We start from the raw sequence: 16878 nt of genomic DNA, 5'->3' as shown, positions 1-16878 counted from the left end.
GACTGCAGCTTAGGCCTATTCCTCTGAGAGCCCCTGGACTGTCAGAGGAGGCAGGCTGGGCTGAGGGACCGGTTCCCCCAGTGCACAAATTTCATGCAGCAGGCCTCTAGTAGAGTATATTGAGGAAATAAAAATAGAATAACGAGTTACTATGCCACAAAGTGGACTGTTAAAATGATCTTGGTGAAAGATCTTAATACTCTGAATGCCTTATTTATAACTCAATTTCATGTAAAACTTGTGGATTATTATAGAAAGCCTCCACATTTTTATATAATTTACAAGTGTCCTTCTGAAACTCTAAGTTTTTTTCTTTTCTGTCTTTCCTTTGTTCAGATCCAACATGAGTGAGGAGTGGGACTCAAACTTTTCAGAAAACTGGAATTATGTTTTGAGTGTCAATAACACAAAGCCTGATCTATACTCAGACATCAATATTACCTATGTGAACTACTATCTTCATCATGCTCAAGTGGCAGCGGTCTTCATTATTTCCTACTTTCTGATCTTCTTCCTGTGCATGGTGGGAAATACAGTGGTCTGCTTCATTGTAATGAGGAACAAACATATGCACACAATCACTAATCTCTTCATCTTGAACCTGGCCATAAGCGATTTGCTAATTGGCATATTCTGTATGCCTATCACACTTCTGGACAACATTATAGCAGGTATGTTGACTTGTGTACAGTGCACTGATAATATGAGAAAATATCCCATCTCCCTGCAGCTATGGCTCAGTAATCTATTCATTGACATTTATATAACTTACAAGGTGATCCCCCCAAAAAGTCTAGTACCAGCTCTGCATCATACATAGTGATTACTATGTTACTGGCTATATTCCCTCTGTTGTACTATTTTGTAACTGCCAATTTGTACATCTTAATCTCTTCACCTTACAGTATTCGCTGAAGGTCACCAGAAAGTGAGATCTAGCACATGTTACCGAAGACTTTGAATTTACTTAATACAATTCAGAGCACACATAATATGGTAGAAATATTATTGAGAATATTATGAACTGTAAAGTTCAAGGAACTGGTCAGGCTGGTTTCAATTAATGTATCCTCTTTAACCTAATATAAATATACCAGTAGCCCAGTGCACAAAATTTGTGCACATAAAAAGGGAATTAGAGGAAATATTTTAATATTGCTATTTGTCCTTTCCCTATAATAGAAGTGTCAGAGATGAAAGAAAATCAGTAAAATTGTATATGAAAATCTCCCTCCTGTCAGAGTCTGTGGCAAGCCACGGGAATTAGAGTCAAGTCCCTACCCACCTGCATGAACCTTGAAATTGTGCGAAACCCAGACCCGGCTGGCTCCACCCCCCATCAAGCCCCACAGGGCAGGGGCACAGCCTGGTGGTAGGAGAGGCTCCTGCCACTGCTCAGCCTCAGGTCCCCTGGCCTGGTGCCGGGAGGGGGGCGCGTCTTAGGTCCTCCGTCAAGCCCTACTGGGCAGAGGGCGAAGTGTCAGGTCCCACATCAAGCCCTACTGGGTGGGGGGTGCAGGCTCAGGTTCCCCAGTACAGCTTCAGGTCCCCTAGCCCTGGTTTTGGAAAATGGGGTACAACCTCAGGTCTCATGGCTTGAGGTCCCTCAGCCCCAGTGGTGGGTTAGAGGGTGTGTCCTCAGGTTCCAGGGCATAGCTTCAGATCCCCTAGTCCTGGCACTGGAGCACAGGGTGCAGCCTCAGGTCCCCTGGCCTGGCCTCAGGTTCCCTGGCCCTGATGCAGGGGCAAGGGTGCAGCCTCAGGTCCCCTGGCCTGGCCTCAGGTCCCCCAGCCCCAGTGCAAGACTGCATGGACATGAGGGCATGAGGATGCGAGGGTGGGACAACCATTTGCACATTAGCTCTTTATTATATAGGGTATTTAGACTCTCTGTGGTTAGCTAGGGATATTTTCCACAGTTTTTGATGTAAGATGGAACAGCAGTCCCAATGGTTTCTCAAAATGTGGACATTTCATCAGTGGAAATTTACATGTGCAATATAAGTAAGTAATAGGTACTACCATAGATTATTTCTGGGCTGCATTACTATTGATACTTCCTTTGCACTACATTATATACTCTGGAAGTATAAGAACGGTATATTTCCAATTCCCAGTAGAGTTCTGATACATAGTACCTGCTTAACAAGTATTTGCTACTAATTAATGAATTGTACTCAAGATATTCATATTCCTAATATATAAGAAAAATACTGAAATAATAGCAATATATTAAAAAAATTTAGAGCAGCATGAGCCATGTCATAGTTCTTATGTTTTCATAACATTCAACATCAATTTACTGAAGAATAAGAGGTTTCTCTGTAGGATTCACCTATTTCCTTCCTTTCTTTGGAGTGGGAGTTCAGAACATCTCTTGTTCATAGATTCTGTGTCTTTGTGATGTTTATCATTAAATAATGATATTTATCAAGGATGTTCAATTTCAAAGTACTGTGCTAGACAAAAAGAATTGATAAAAATGAGCATAATTGTTCTCAAGAAACCTAGTCACAAATAACAAATGCTCTCAATATTCCCTCTGTAAATATTTACAATTAAATTATTATTTCAAAAATTTTTATATACATTACCCTTCCTTGCCTCTGATTTGCATTCCTAGGAGGCAGCCACATTGAGCAATTTTTACTTTATTTTTGGTAATGCCTATCATATTTCTAACTAGTGTGTTTTCATTATATTGTGCTGTCTTCAGACTGTAGAGATGTAATTTACTTTCATAATCCTCTTCTACCAGAAGAGGTAGTTGTCCTTACCAGACTCTTCTGAAATGACAGCATTAGGGCAAAAGAACATAAATCCATAGAAACTGCATGTCAGATGCTATTGAGTGTGAAGTGGGGAGCAACAAGAGTAGCTGAAGCCGAAACCGGTTTGGCTCAGTGGATAGAGCGTCGGCCTGCAGACTGAAAGGTCCTGGGTTCAATTCCAGTCAAGGGCATGTACCTTGGTTGCAGGCACATCCCCAGTAGGGAGTGTGCAGGAGGTGGCTGATCAATATTTCTCTCTCGTTGATGTTTCTAAATTTCTATCCCTCTCCCTTCCTCTCTGTAAAAAATATCAATGAAATAAAATATATTTTTTTAAAAAAGAGTAGCTGAAATTCTGTATAAATGTAATCACACATATACATACAAAACCACAAGTGTACATTCACACTAATGTATATTCACCCTCTTTCCTACTCTTACTCTCTCAATATAATTTTATTAGTAGCCCTGCACATGAATCCATGCTCCAGTAGGTCGCTGCCACCCTCCTGTAGCTCTCCGCCTGCTGCCCCGCCCTCCTGTAACTTCCCCCACCCCCCATAGCTCGCTGCCCTGTCCCCTCCTATAGCTCTCCACCACCCGCTTATAGTTCGCTGCCCCACCTTCCTGCAGATCCATGGTCTGGTCATTACGTGACCAGTCATTACGCTCACAGCATAACGGATAGTTAGCATATTTCTCTCCTATTATATAGTATCATCGTTTTTTATTGAATCACTATTCAGATTTTACATTCCTGTTATTATATGTATCTTACCCCTGATTAGCCAAGAGGAGTGCTATGATAGCAATTTTTCTCTTATAAGATGATTTTTGTTTTCCTGGGTTTGACAAAGGCATCATATTTTCATCTGCTTAATTTGGGGTGTGTACCTGGTAGTAATATGTGTCTTCAAATACACATTCAGGAGTATTGATTTCTTGTCAGTACTTTCAAACATGGTACATAACCTGTAAATTGCATCTTTATTTATTTTTTCCTGGAAATACCCTCCAGGTACTCTTCGATGTTTTTTTCCAATCAAGGCACAGTGCCCTCCAGGCAGGGAGCTCAGCTCCTGCTCTGCAATGCCCCTTCACTAACACCCTAACAATCTCTTTACTTCTCCCAATCCTCTGTTGCCTGGATGCCATTTTTTACGCTCCTTTTATTTCTGTTATCTTCCAGAGAGAGGGTGAATTGAGATTAAAATGTTTAAAATCTTATAGATCCGAACATATTCTTTTTTTTTCTGCCCTCAGACGTGACTAATTAGATATATAAAGTATTCTAAGTTGGGCATTTTCCCCTCTCAAAATATTTAAAGAGACTGCTCTATTTTTATTCCAAAACCTGATATTATTGTTGAAAAATCCAGTGACTCTTGGTTTTTATGCTCATGATTTGTTATGTTGTTGTTCTGCCTTGAAAGTTCTTGGGGCTTCTCTTTATCTTCAGTGTTCTGAATTATGGTGTCTTGTTTATTTTTCATTTTTTGTGGTGGACACAAACTAGGTCATTTTAAGCAAAAAAAGAAAAAAAAAAAATTCTCTTATATCCTGGAAACTTTCTTGTAGAAGTTTTTATTGTTTTACTTTCTTCAACTCCAATTAATCAGATATTTGAGATGTTTTTTTCTTCCATTTTCTGTTCCTTATTGTTCTACTTTTCAATGATTTTCTTAATTTTCTCTTCCAGACTTTATGTTGAGTTCTTCATTTATGTCACAATATTTTAAAATCTTTGACCTGCTTTATGTGTTTCTTACACTCTATTGTACATGTTTCATGGATAAAATGTGTTATATCTTTAAGGTTATTAAAAAATGATTTGTGGTTTTTTTTTTTTTCCATTTGTCTGCCTCATACTGTTTTTTTCCTAAATTTCTTTTTTCCCCCCAGTTTGTTTTAGACTATCTTTATATTTTCCGTTCCCCTAATGTCAACTGCTATTTAGCTGCTTGTGTTTCAGAAGGAGGCACTGTAGTGCTTCCTTGAACTACTGCATGTATGAGGATTTGTGTTAAGACTACCTGCAGCTTCATTAGTCTGGGCCATTCATTGGGAAACCCACAACTGTTAAGAGCTGCATAGCACTGTTCTTGGAAGAATATTTTCCCAGAAGGAAATCATCTGATCTACTACCATAGTATACAAGGCTGACTGACATTTGCATTCCACATTGAATGGTCAACAGTATTGCATTTATTTATTTCTGCAACATTGAGACATCCATTCCGCCTGTACCTAATGATGCAGAGTCTAGAACACACTGTGCTTCTACCTCCTTAGTGAGTAACCTCCATTCTTCTTCCCACCTGAGAAAAAGCCATTTATACATAATTCAGCCAATCATTTTGTTTGCCCAACTTTACTTTCAGTAGTATCTGCCATCTCAATTTCTATGGATTTATGTTATTTTTGTCTAGTGCTATCATTTTAGTGGAGTTGGGGAGGGAGATGAGATAAATTGTATGTTTATTCTTTAATTTTCTGTACACTCTCTTTTGTATTTTTGTTAAAAAATAATACTAAAACAAACAACCAAATTTTAGGACTTGGAAGACACGTTCTCTTTTGGTTTACTCAGTAGAGCCACTCAAGCTCCTATTGCAAATAGTCTGGATGAATGAAGAGTGTTGTGTTGTTGTTTTTTAAGATATATGTGGATTATTTAGGTCACTGGTAATATTTTTAATTAGGTAAGAATATCTTTTAAAATAAAGTACAGGATCTTTTTAAGAGATACATTTTCAAAATTTGAGAAATATGTAGCATTCATCATTTGGAAAACTAGAATATCTGCTAGTGAAAGAATAAATACTTTCCTATAATAGCAGATGGGTGGTTAGAATATCAAACTGCTATAATAATTTTATAACATCTTTTATAAAAATTCTGGCAACTGAAGTTCACTTACGAAAGAATTCAAATAGACTACTTTTGTCCATGTAGAGTGCTCTTTATTCTGAAAGGATATCTTAGTCGGCTCTTGCTGCTATAACAAAATACCATAGACGGGGTTTAACCAGCAGAAATTTATTTTCTTACCATTCTGGAGGTTTGAAGTTCAAGATCAGGGTGCCAACATGGTCAGGTTCTTAGTGAGAGTACTTTTCCTGTTTTGTAGATAACCACCCTCTTGCCATGTATTCACAAGGCCTTTCCTCTGAGCATGTACATGGATAGAACTCTTTCTTTCTTCCTCTTATAAATCTCATCATGTGGGCAAAACCCTCATGGCCTCATCAATATCTAATAGAAACCCACACCTGAAACATGTATGATCACATTAACCAATGTCACACCAATGCCACCACAATACATTGAATAAAATAAAAAAAGGGAAAATAAATAAATAAAATGGAAAAAATAAACCTAATTACTTATAAAAGGTTGAATCTCCAAATACCATCACTTTAGGGCTTAAGGCTTAAGTATATAATTTGGGATAGCACAAACATCTGTCACATAACAAAATACCTCTGTGTTAATATGTATCATCACATTATATATAAACTAGAGGCCGATGCACAAAATCTATCCAGAAGGTTGTTCAGCTGTCCATATTATTTAGCATATTATGCTTATATTATTATTGATAAAAATTAATTTTATTTCCTGTAGCTCCTCATAATTTATAGGGTACATTTCTAAGTTAGAAAATGATTTTCTCTTTTTTTTAATTCATTTAAAGGACATCCTATATAAAGAGGTACTATGCAAATTGACCATCACACCCTCACACAAGATGGTCATTTCCATCTGGTCACAAGATGGCTGGCACAAGATGACTGGCAGGATAGGGCAGTTGGGGGTGATCAGGCCAGCAGGGGAGGGCAGTTGGGGGCGACCAGGCCTTCAGGAGAGGGCAGTTGGGGATGACAAGGCCGGTAGAGGAGGGCAGTTGAGGGCAACTAAGCCTTCAGGGAAAGGCAGTTGTGGGCAACCAGGCCAGCAGGGGAGGGCAGTTGGGGGTGATTGGGCTGGTAGGCAATCGTGCCTAGAATGTTTTGATATTGTTAGAAGGCTAAAAAAAACACACACCAAAAACAGAGCCCTGAAGATACTAATGAAAATAATGGGAACTATTGATTGTTCCATGAATACCATTTAGAAAAGTTATATCATTCTTGATTTCATGCTTTTCTGTTTATTATATATTTTCAGTGAAATTGTAAAAAATGATGTTTTTTTTCAAGACTAAACTGTTCCTTTTCCCTTTCAGGATGGCCATTTGGAAGCACAATGTGCAAAATTAGTGGTCTGGTTCAAGGAATATCCGTTGCGGCTTCTGTCTTCACATTGGTTGCAATAGCAATGGATAGGTAAGTCAGCACCACAACCTGAATCCAGAAAAATGTGCATGCACTAATCCACCTAACTGGAGAAGTATATAATGTGATAAATGGGATATATATATATATATATATATATATATATATGAGAGAGACATAGAATATGTATATAAAGAGAATATATATACACACACACAGATAAAAAACATAAAATGTAGTATAATTATTGACATAAAAACTTGATAGATTCTATTTTTAATATTAATCTATTGTTTCATCATTATTTACACTGTTTTAATATATTTCTAGGAACTTATCATGTAGATCTAATTTATTTGGTTTACAGGTATAGAGAATAAATTTAAACATATACTAACCATTCTATAACAAAGATATTTTTTTACATTAAGTTTCTAAATTTACTATGTCCTGTTACTATCAGACTATATTATTATTATTATTATTATTATTTGCATACTCTTTTTCTGGATGAGTCTGGCTAAATATTTATTAATTGTATTTATCTTAATTTTTTAATTCAAGAAATTAGGTCTTGGTTTCATTGATCTATTTCCCTCCGTCCCTCACCTGAGGATATTCTTCATTGCTTTCCAGAGAGAGTAGAAGGGAATGGGGAGAAGAAGAGGGAGAGAGAGAGAGAGAGAGAGAGAGAGAGAGAGAGAGAGAGAGAGAGAGAAGCATTGATGTTAGAGGGACACATCAGCTGGTTGCCTCTCACACATGCTTGACCAGAGGTGGGAGCAAACCCGCAGTCCATGTATGTATGTGCCTTTGACTGGGAATTGAACCCAGGAACCTTTGGTGTGAAGGTCAATGCTCTAACCATTAAGCAACACTAACAAGGGCTTAATGCTCTTTCATATGTTCTCTTTTGGGCTCTATTTTGATTATTTCTGCTCTGATATTTATTTGCTTTTTTTCTGTTCACTCTGGGCTTTGTTTGTTCCTTTCCTAGTTTCTTTAGGTGTAAAAAATTATTTATTGAAGCTTTTTCTTTGTTTCTTTAGGTAGGCCTATATTGCTATGAATTTTCCTTTTAGAACTTCATTTGTTGTGTCCTACAGATTGAGTCATGTGTTTTCATTTTATTTATCTCAAGGTATCTTTTTATTTTTTTCCTTGATTCAGTTGTTAACTCATTCATTGTTTAGTAGCATGTTATTTAAACTCCATGTGTTTGTGTATTTTTCTTCAGGTTTTCTTGTAATTGATAGTTTCATACCATTGTGATTGGAGAAGGTGCTTGATATGATTTAAATCTTTTTAAATTTGTTGAGACTTGTTTTGTAGCCTAACATATTATCTATCCTGTAAAATGTTTCAAGTGTGCTTGAAAAAATGTATATTCTGCTTTTTGGGGTAAAATGGTCTAAAAATATCAACTAAATCCATGAAATCTAATGTGTCATTTCAGGCATTCTTTCTTTATTGACTTTCTGTCTGAATGATCTATCAATCGATGTCAGTGGGGTGTTAAAGTCTTCTACGATTACTGTCAATCTCTCCCTTTTTGTGTATCAATATTTGTTTTGTTTATTTAAGTGCTCCTGAATTGTGTGCATTGATGTTTACATGGATTATATCCTCTTATTGGATTGATCCCTTTCTCATTGTGACATGTCCTTCTGTTTTTTTGTTATTGTCCTTTAAAGTCTAGTTTATCTGATATAAGTATTGCTACACTAGCTTTTATTCATTTCCATTTGTATAAAATACCTTTTGCATTCTTTTACTTTCAGTCTCTATGTGTCTTTCAATCTAGTATATGTGCTGCCGAAGCCAGCACGTGTCTTTCAATCTATTGGGTCGGCAGCTAAGTAATTGCGGATTTTTTAAAGAAAATCAAAGACAATTTTTTCATGGAACTAAATAACTTTATTCTGTAATGTATTGCCCATTTTGATCAATGACCTTTTGCCATCTTTCAGGCAGCATCATAATCCCACGTTCAAAAAACTTCTGGTTTTTATTAGCAAAAAACTGAATCAGGTACGATTTGACATCATCATCATTATTGAAATTTTTACCATTCAAGGAGTTTTGTAAAGATCGAAACAAAAAGTAATCAGATGGTGCAAGGTCAGGACTATATGGTGGATGTGGCAAAACATCCCAACCAAGCTCCATTAATTTTTGCCGAGTGACCAAAGATGTGTGTGGCCTTGCATTGTCATGATGGAATACAACACCTTTTCGATTTGTCAATTCGGGCCACTTTTCTTCAACTGCATTGTTTAATTTCGTTAGTTGTTCAATGTAGACATCAGAATTGATCGTTCGGTTGGGTGGTAAGAGTTCAAAGTAGACAATTCCTTTGTAATCCCACCAAACTGATAACAAAACCTTCTTTTGATGAATATCAGCTTTTGATGTTGTTTGAGTTGGTTCACCTGGCCTGCTCCACGATCTTTTCCGCTTGATATTGTTGTAAACAACCCATTTTTCATTGCCAGTTATCAGTCGTTTTAAAAATGGATCATTTTCATTACGTTTCTTTAGCAAATCGCAGCTGCTAATGCGTTGCGTTAACTGTGATTCTTTCAGTTCGTGAGGAACCCATGTATCGAGTTTTTGAACATAGCCAAGTTGTTTTAAGTGATTTTCAATGCATGTATGTGATACATGAAGCTTCTCTGCAATCTCACGTGTTGTACTGTGACAGTCCGAATTGATTATTGCTTTGATTAGGGCGTCATCAACTTCAACTGGACGACCAGAGCGTCTTTCATCTTTGAGTGAAAAATCACCAGAACGAAATTTGGCAAACCAATTTTGACACTGCCGTTCTTTTAAGGCTTCGTCACCATAAACAGCACATAACTTTTTATGAGCTTGCGATGCGTTTTCCCTTTGCGGAAATAAAAAAGCAAAATATGACGAAAATGTTCCTTTTGATTTTCCATTTTTCAACGAACGCCAAACAAAAACTACAAAACAGATCAAAAAACTTTTTTTACTGATTAACAGCTGAATAGCCAACTATCAAATACAAAATGTGTTTTACATTTGTACTACGTCTGCAAACCTAAAAATTCAACTGAAGCCATATATGTGTGAAACCCGCAATTACTTAGTTGCCGACCCAATAGTAGATCTCTTATAGGCGGCATATGTCTAAGGCTTGTTTTCTTATCCATTCAGGCACCCTACATTTTTTATTAGAACATTTAATCCATCTACAGTTAAAGTAATTATAGGTATCTAGTCATTGCTATTTTAGTTTTCATATTTTTAATCTTTTTTCTCCTTAAAGCAGGGCCTTTAAAATTTCTTATAATACTGGCTTGGTTGTGCTGAACTCCTGTAGCTTTTTTTTTTTTGTCTTCAAAGCTTTTCATCTCTCCTTTGATTCTAAATGTTAGCCTTGCTGGGAAGAGTAGTCTTGTTTATAGGTCTTTGCTTTTTATCATTTTGAATATTTCATGCCAATCCCTTCTGGCCTGCAAAGTGTCTATTAAGAAATCAGCTCACAGTCTTAAGAGAGCTTCCTTGTAGTTAATTAACTGCTTTTCTTTTGCTGCTTTTAAGAATCTCTCTTTGTCTTTCATCTTTGACATTTTAATTATGATGTTTGCCTCTTTGGATTCAGTTTGTTTGAAACTCTCTGTGCTTCTTGCACTTGTGTAGATTAGGAAAGTTTTTGGTCATTATTTCTTCAAATAGGTTTTCAATCCCTTGCTCTCTCTTCTTCTTCCTATACCCTTATGATGTAAATATTGTTATGCTTGATGTTGTTCCAGAAATTTCTTAAATTATCTCACTATTTGATTCTTTTTTTTTTTTCTGCTGTTTTTATTAGGTTTCTCCCACTACCTTGTCTTCCAAATTGCTGATTATGTCCTCTATTTCATCTAATATACTGTTGATTTCCTCTAATATATTCTTCATTTCAGCTATTATAGTCTTCATTTCTGACTGGCTCTTTTTTATGTTTTCTATCTCCATTTTTATGCTTCCTATCTCTTTGTTAATGTTCTCACTGAGTTCATCTAAGTTTACTGAACATCCTTATGACCAGTGTTTTGAACTGAGGCTACTATTTATGAGATTGAAAAAAAGAATAGAGTAAATCAATGGAGCAAAGAAGATTGCCTTCTCTGTAGTAGCTAGTCCTTATTTAATCAGTTGAAGACCTGAGTAGAACAAAAAGACTGACCTTCCTATAAGTAAGAGAAAACTTCTGCCTGATTTTACCTAGGACATCAGTCTTTTCCTGCCTTCATACTGAAAATGAAATGTCACTTCTTCTGGGGTCTTGAGCCTACTATTTTTCAGAGTGGAACTTAACATCAATGGCTCATCTGCTTCCCAGGCCTTCAGACTTGATCTTCCCATTTGCCAACTGCAGATCTTGGGACTTCTCAATTACATAATTACATGAGTCAATTCCTTATAATAAACATCTTCAAATATATCTATGCATCCTGTTGGTTCTGTTTCCCTCGTGAACCCTGACTAATGCACTGGCCAAGTTCAAACTCTAGCATGATGAGAAAAACTACACAGTATTTTCATTGACTAATTTCCTGGCAGGGAACATTCTCTTTATTATTCATCTTTGTCTTTCTGATGCATATATTTGTTGAATGAACCAATAAGTAAAATATTTGTGGTTCTCATAGTTGGTTTACAAAAAGAGAAAAATATCTAGAATTGTGCCTATGAAGTTACCCGTAATTTATTGGTGAGTAAATGGGAGGACTCACTGACCAGAAAACTAGAAGAAAACTTGGAGGTTAAGACAGAAGATCTTATGCCTGTGATGAAGTGGTTCTAAGGGACAACAGAGCAATCAAAGCTCAAGCTGACTACTCATTACATGAAATTATGTCAGATAAATTAATTTGAGTTGCCACTGAACCATGCCAAAGCTCTGTTTTCTTAAGTGCAGATCTGGAAAGTAATAATTTTCTTAACTTTTATGTTGTATAGCTTCAACACAAAAATCAAAGATTAAATAGGTTATTGTAACTTGAAAACTATTAAATATTATACAATTCACTTAAGTAATTCTCACATTCTTCTCAAAAATTATAAAATTATAATTATAAAAATATAAAATTATGGTATGATTATTTTATAATTAACATAATGAATATCAGTAATAGTAATAGGAAGAATCATAAGAACAAAATAACAGTAAAGTGAATCAGACTCACTATACATACTGATGCTGAATTTTTATGTTCACCAGAGAACATAGACCTTTGGGAAAGTGCATAATCAGAATTCATAATAGAAACTCAACTCTCATAGCTGTGAAGCAAACCACCAAAACACATAGTGGCTCAAAATAATAATTGCTTAGTATGATTCATGATTCTGTAGATGGGTTGATTGCTTCCTGTGTTTCTGCTCAGTGTGCTATAGCTGAAATCAGTACTGCTGCAGCATTACCCTGGGGTCTAAACTAGGGCTGTATCATTCTGAATGACCAGCCTCTCATGCCCTAGGGTCTTTCTCCACACAGTCTCTCATCTAATTCAAGCATTTTTACAACCCAGTAGCTGGCTTTCAAGAGGAAGCATTCCAAAAGGACAAGCCCCAATATACAAGGGCATAAAAAGCTTGTGTTTATGTCATGCTTGCCAATGTCCCATTGGCCAAGGCAAGTGAAATGGTCAAGCACACAGTTAACATGGGAGAGGGCCTCAGAAGGGCATGAAGAAGAAGAGGTTAAGAATATGGGCTTTAAAGGTAAACTACTTGTGTCACAATTATGTGTACTTATGGGCAATATCTTTACCTTTTCTAAGCCTGTTTTCTCATTTTTTTTTATTTTTAAAAATATATTTTATTAATTTTTTTTACAGAGAGGAAGAGAGAGGGATAGAGAGTTAGAAACATCGATGAGAGAGAAACATCGATCAGCTGCCTCTTGCACACCCCCTACTGGGGATGTGCCTGCAACCAAGGCACATGCCCTTGACCAGAATCGAACCTGGGACCCTTCAGTCTGAAGGCCGACACTATCCACTGAGCCAAACAGGTTTTGGCTGTTTTCTCATTTTAAATGATGGCACTTAAATAGATAATTCATGCAAACAATGGAAAATAATGGAAGAGAGTATTACATATTCATGCTCAATACACAGTAGTTCCTACTATTACTTTTATTAATAATGGTGTCTAATATACATTTATTTATATTTTCATTGAAATGTATCTCTTATCAATTACAGAAAATGGCAATGCATGCCTTTCTACTACTAATGGTAACTTTCTATGTTTTTGAGAAGAATGTGGTAATCACTTAAATAAATGTCATTCACAGGTCAGAAGTTATGAGGCACTGCCTCAACTGATATTTGCCTTTAATTACAGGTTTCGGAGTGTTGTCTACCCTTTTAAACCAAAGCTCTCTATCAAGACAGCAGTTGTCATTATTGTGATCATCTGGGTCCTGGCCATTGCCATTATTTCCCCATCTGCAATAATGTTACATGTACAAGAAGACAAATATTACCAGGTAAAACTCAACTCAGAGAATAAAACCATGCCAATCTACTGGTGCCAGGAAGACTGGCCAAATAAGGAAATGAGAAAGATCTACACCACTGTGCTGTTTGCTAATATCTACCTGGCTCCCCTGTTCCTCATTGTCATCATGTATGGGAGGATTGGAATTTCACTCTTCAAGATGCCAGTGCTTCACACAGGCAAGCAGAACCAGAAGCAGTGGCACGTGGTGCCCAAGAAGAAGCAGAAGGTCATTAAGATGCTCCTGATTGTGGCCCTACTTTTTATTCTCTCCTGGCTGCCCTTGTGGACTCTGATGATGCTCTCAGACTACGCTGAGCTGTCTCCAAATGAACTACAGGTCATCAACATCTACATCTACCCTTTTGCACACTGGCTGGCCTTTTGCAATAGCAGCATCAACCCCATCATTTATGGTTTCTTCAATGAGAACTTTCGCCGTGGTTTTGAAGATGCTTTTCACCTCAAGTTCTGCCAAAAAAGAGCACAGTCCAAGGAAGCCTTTGCCCTACGAGCTGAAAACAACGTGGTCATAAATACATCTCACCAGTTAGCCCACGAACCTTCAATTCAAGACACACATGAGGAAAATTTTCTGTAGAAACAGTGTGGGAAACCCCAAACAGAAATTGATGGAAGAATGAGGAGGAGCTACCAATAACAATGAGATTATAAAAAGAGCTGGGGTGGTGATTTCAACTCCACTGTGTTATATATTGAAATGCTGTTTTGTACTTCAGTTATTTCTAATAATGTTCCAAAGAAAACATGTAGAGAAAGCCCTCTCTGGAAAAATAAAAGTAAACAAAAATGGTTTTATATTCATAACCAATCTTGCAGCATGTAAAATATGTCAAATGACGAATATGTTTGCCTGGATAAATCTGTTTTCTAGCAACATATTGCAAAGCTTGACCTTTTCAACTTAACTATTTGTGTATGAGACAAGCATGTGCATTATGTCTATTGATACAGGCACACATGAATGCATATGTGCATTATGTCTATTGATACATGCACACATGAATGCCCACACACAGAGTTCCCATATGATGATAAATTGGTAGTTTTTTGCATGAGAGTACATTTTGTCAAGTATCCCTTTGCTTTTCTATTTGAAATTTTAGATTAAAAATTGTCTTTTTTTAAAATTTATATTTAAATGTGATTTTTTTGTATTTAAATGTATTTAAATGTTTTTGTTTTTTTATTTGTATTTAAATGTGTGTTTTTTTTCTTTTAAACAATATAGTTGATAAAACAATATAGTTGATAAAAATCATAGCATTGTTTTATAGGAATTGCTGTCATTTGTTAAATTTTTTATAAGTGAGGTTTATGCCCTACCTGAGTCCATGATTCTTACAGAGGTGATTCAGGACCCAATTTAATTCCCTTGTTAATAGAATATGTGACACAAAAAGGCAAATCTCTTAGTGGAGCAGTTGGCAGAATAATGGCAGCTCTCTTTTGAAGTGCTTAATCAGGGACACTCAAAATCATCTAAGGCCCTACCTGGTTTGGCTCAGTGAATAGAGTGTCAGCCTCTGGACTGAAGGGTCCAAGGTTCAATTCTGGCCAAGCGCACATGCCTGGGATTGTGAGCTCAATCTCCTGTAGAAGGCATGCAGAAGGCAGCCAATCAATGATTCTCTTTCATCATTGATGTTTCTATCTCTCTCTCCCCTCTCCTTTCCTCTCTGAAATCAATGAAAATATATTTAAAAAATCATCTAAGACTCCTATAGCGTCTGTGCAAAGCCAAACCAATTATTCCAAATTTTCTACCGAGCACAACATTTAAATCTAGCACTCCTACTGGTTTAGTAAATTGGTACTGATATTTTAAAGAGAATTGCAACCCCCTGAATTCCCCTGTGTTATAATTATGTTGATGATAGTTGTAAATGCTAGCTTTTAGGGGGATATAAGTCCCTAGAAAATTGGGAATTATAAAATAACAGTCTGGCAAATAAAAATCTCTGGTCTTGGAACTATTGTGTTTTTCAAGTCATTTATGTAGTTCAATCTAAAAGCTTTTCAATAATATAGGCCTTTGAGAAAATAATTGTTGAGTTTTTAATTGAATTAAGATTTGTGATATTTGAATAAGCAAGTGCTATTTCCTGTAGCGAGGGAAACTTTATGAAGTTCTGTTGTGCAATCTTCCAAATTCAGGTTCATGTGCCTAATGTGCGGTTAAAACCATTCACTGAAATACCAGTGCTGGGAGGCAGAACGGATTATTTGATTCGGCCAGAGCAAGAGGAGTGGAGAGCAAGATCTTTGAAATTTATCTTCCCCAAAAGGCAAAAGTAGGGAGTTTGTATGTAGCTAATGAGTAGGGGAGAGGGTCTTTCAGGGAACTGAGGAAGAAACGGTGTGTTTCTTCTATTTCAGATAACACTTTGTGCAGCCAGACTTTTAGGCATGAGCAGATGATCACAACTTTCTTAAAGGCCCTCCTTCTGCACAATAAACCCATTACTTGTCTTTGTGACCTTGGAGTTAGCTCCTCCTGCTAGACAAGGAAGCAATGTACAATATATTGTGAGAACAAGGGCTGCTTGCAGGGAGAGAAGTTAACATGTGTAAATGAGCAAGTCCAACTATACTTTCAACTCTGCCCTCATTTACTGAAATACTATTTATAATGTCTAAGTTGGTGTACTGAGACATCGAATATTATTTTGTTAGAAACTATCACTTTCTGATGGGCATGCTCACATTCTACCAGTTTCTGAAAGTCATCTTAACTAAGTCCCTTACCCTTATCTGTTAACTAGTTAAAATTTTTATCACCTCCAATTCCTCATTACCTGTTTCCCATCAGTGATAAAACTTATCACTGAATCCCATCTTGGCTTTCAGCTTTGTCTTTAAATTCTTTCCATAGTTGGCAGAGTCATCTTCCTGAAAAAGAGGGTGAATGTGTATGTGTTCTTTGTAAAAACACCTTAAGAAGCTCTATAAAGCATGTATAGACACTCAAGGCTCACCTAAGCCTGGCTCTTGTCTCCTGTTTGCATCTACACCACAAATTGTTTTCTAAACTCCAGTCAAACCAAGATGGTCAGCTTAGATTGTGGTATTTTTTTCATTTATGAGTTATTCTCTGCTTCATTTCCCTATCTGCCTGTCTACCCTTTGTCCAAAGCCTATTAAAACACTACCTCTTAGAAAGTCTGTTTTTATTCTTATAATCAGAGATGTGTACTTCCTCTTCTAAGCATTATGAGCCTCATGTATGAAAACCTCACCTGTATGGTGATTATTCTGTCTTCTCCTGGCAACTGGAATATACATTC

The 16878-nt window shown here is 36.6% G+C and overlaps 1 protein-coding gene across 1 annotated transcript; it reads left to right on the top strand.

Moving 5' to 3' along the window:
- Positions 1-343: 343 nt before the first annotated feature.
- On the top strand, positions 344-14185 carry NPFFR2 (neuropeptide FF receptor 2; the record flags this gene model as incomplete). Its single annotated transcript, XM_084890299.1, has 3 exons — positions 344-671; positions 7000-7099; positions 13415-14185. The coding sequence occupies 3 exons, from the start codon at positions 344-346 to the stop codon at positions 14169-14171; spliced, it is 1185 nt and encodes a 394-aa protein (XP_084746425.1). The 3' UTR covers positions 14172-14185.
- Between the last annotated feature and the right edge of the window lie 2693 nt (positions 14186-16878).

This window comes from Pipistrellus hanaki, assembly GCF_964339955.1.
Source record: "Pipistrellus hanaki genome assembly, chromosome: 1".
Taxonomy (NCBI): Eukaryota; Metazoa; Chordata; class Mammalia; order Chiroptera; family Vespertilionidae; genus Pipistrellus; species Pipistrellus hanaki.
Note: the sequence above shows the minus strand (reverse complement) of the source record. Positions and strands in the feature narration are given on the sequence as shown.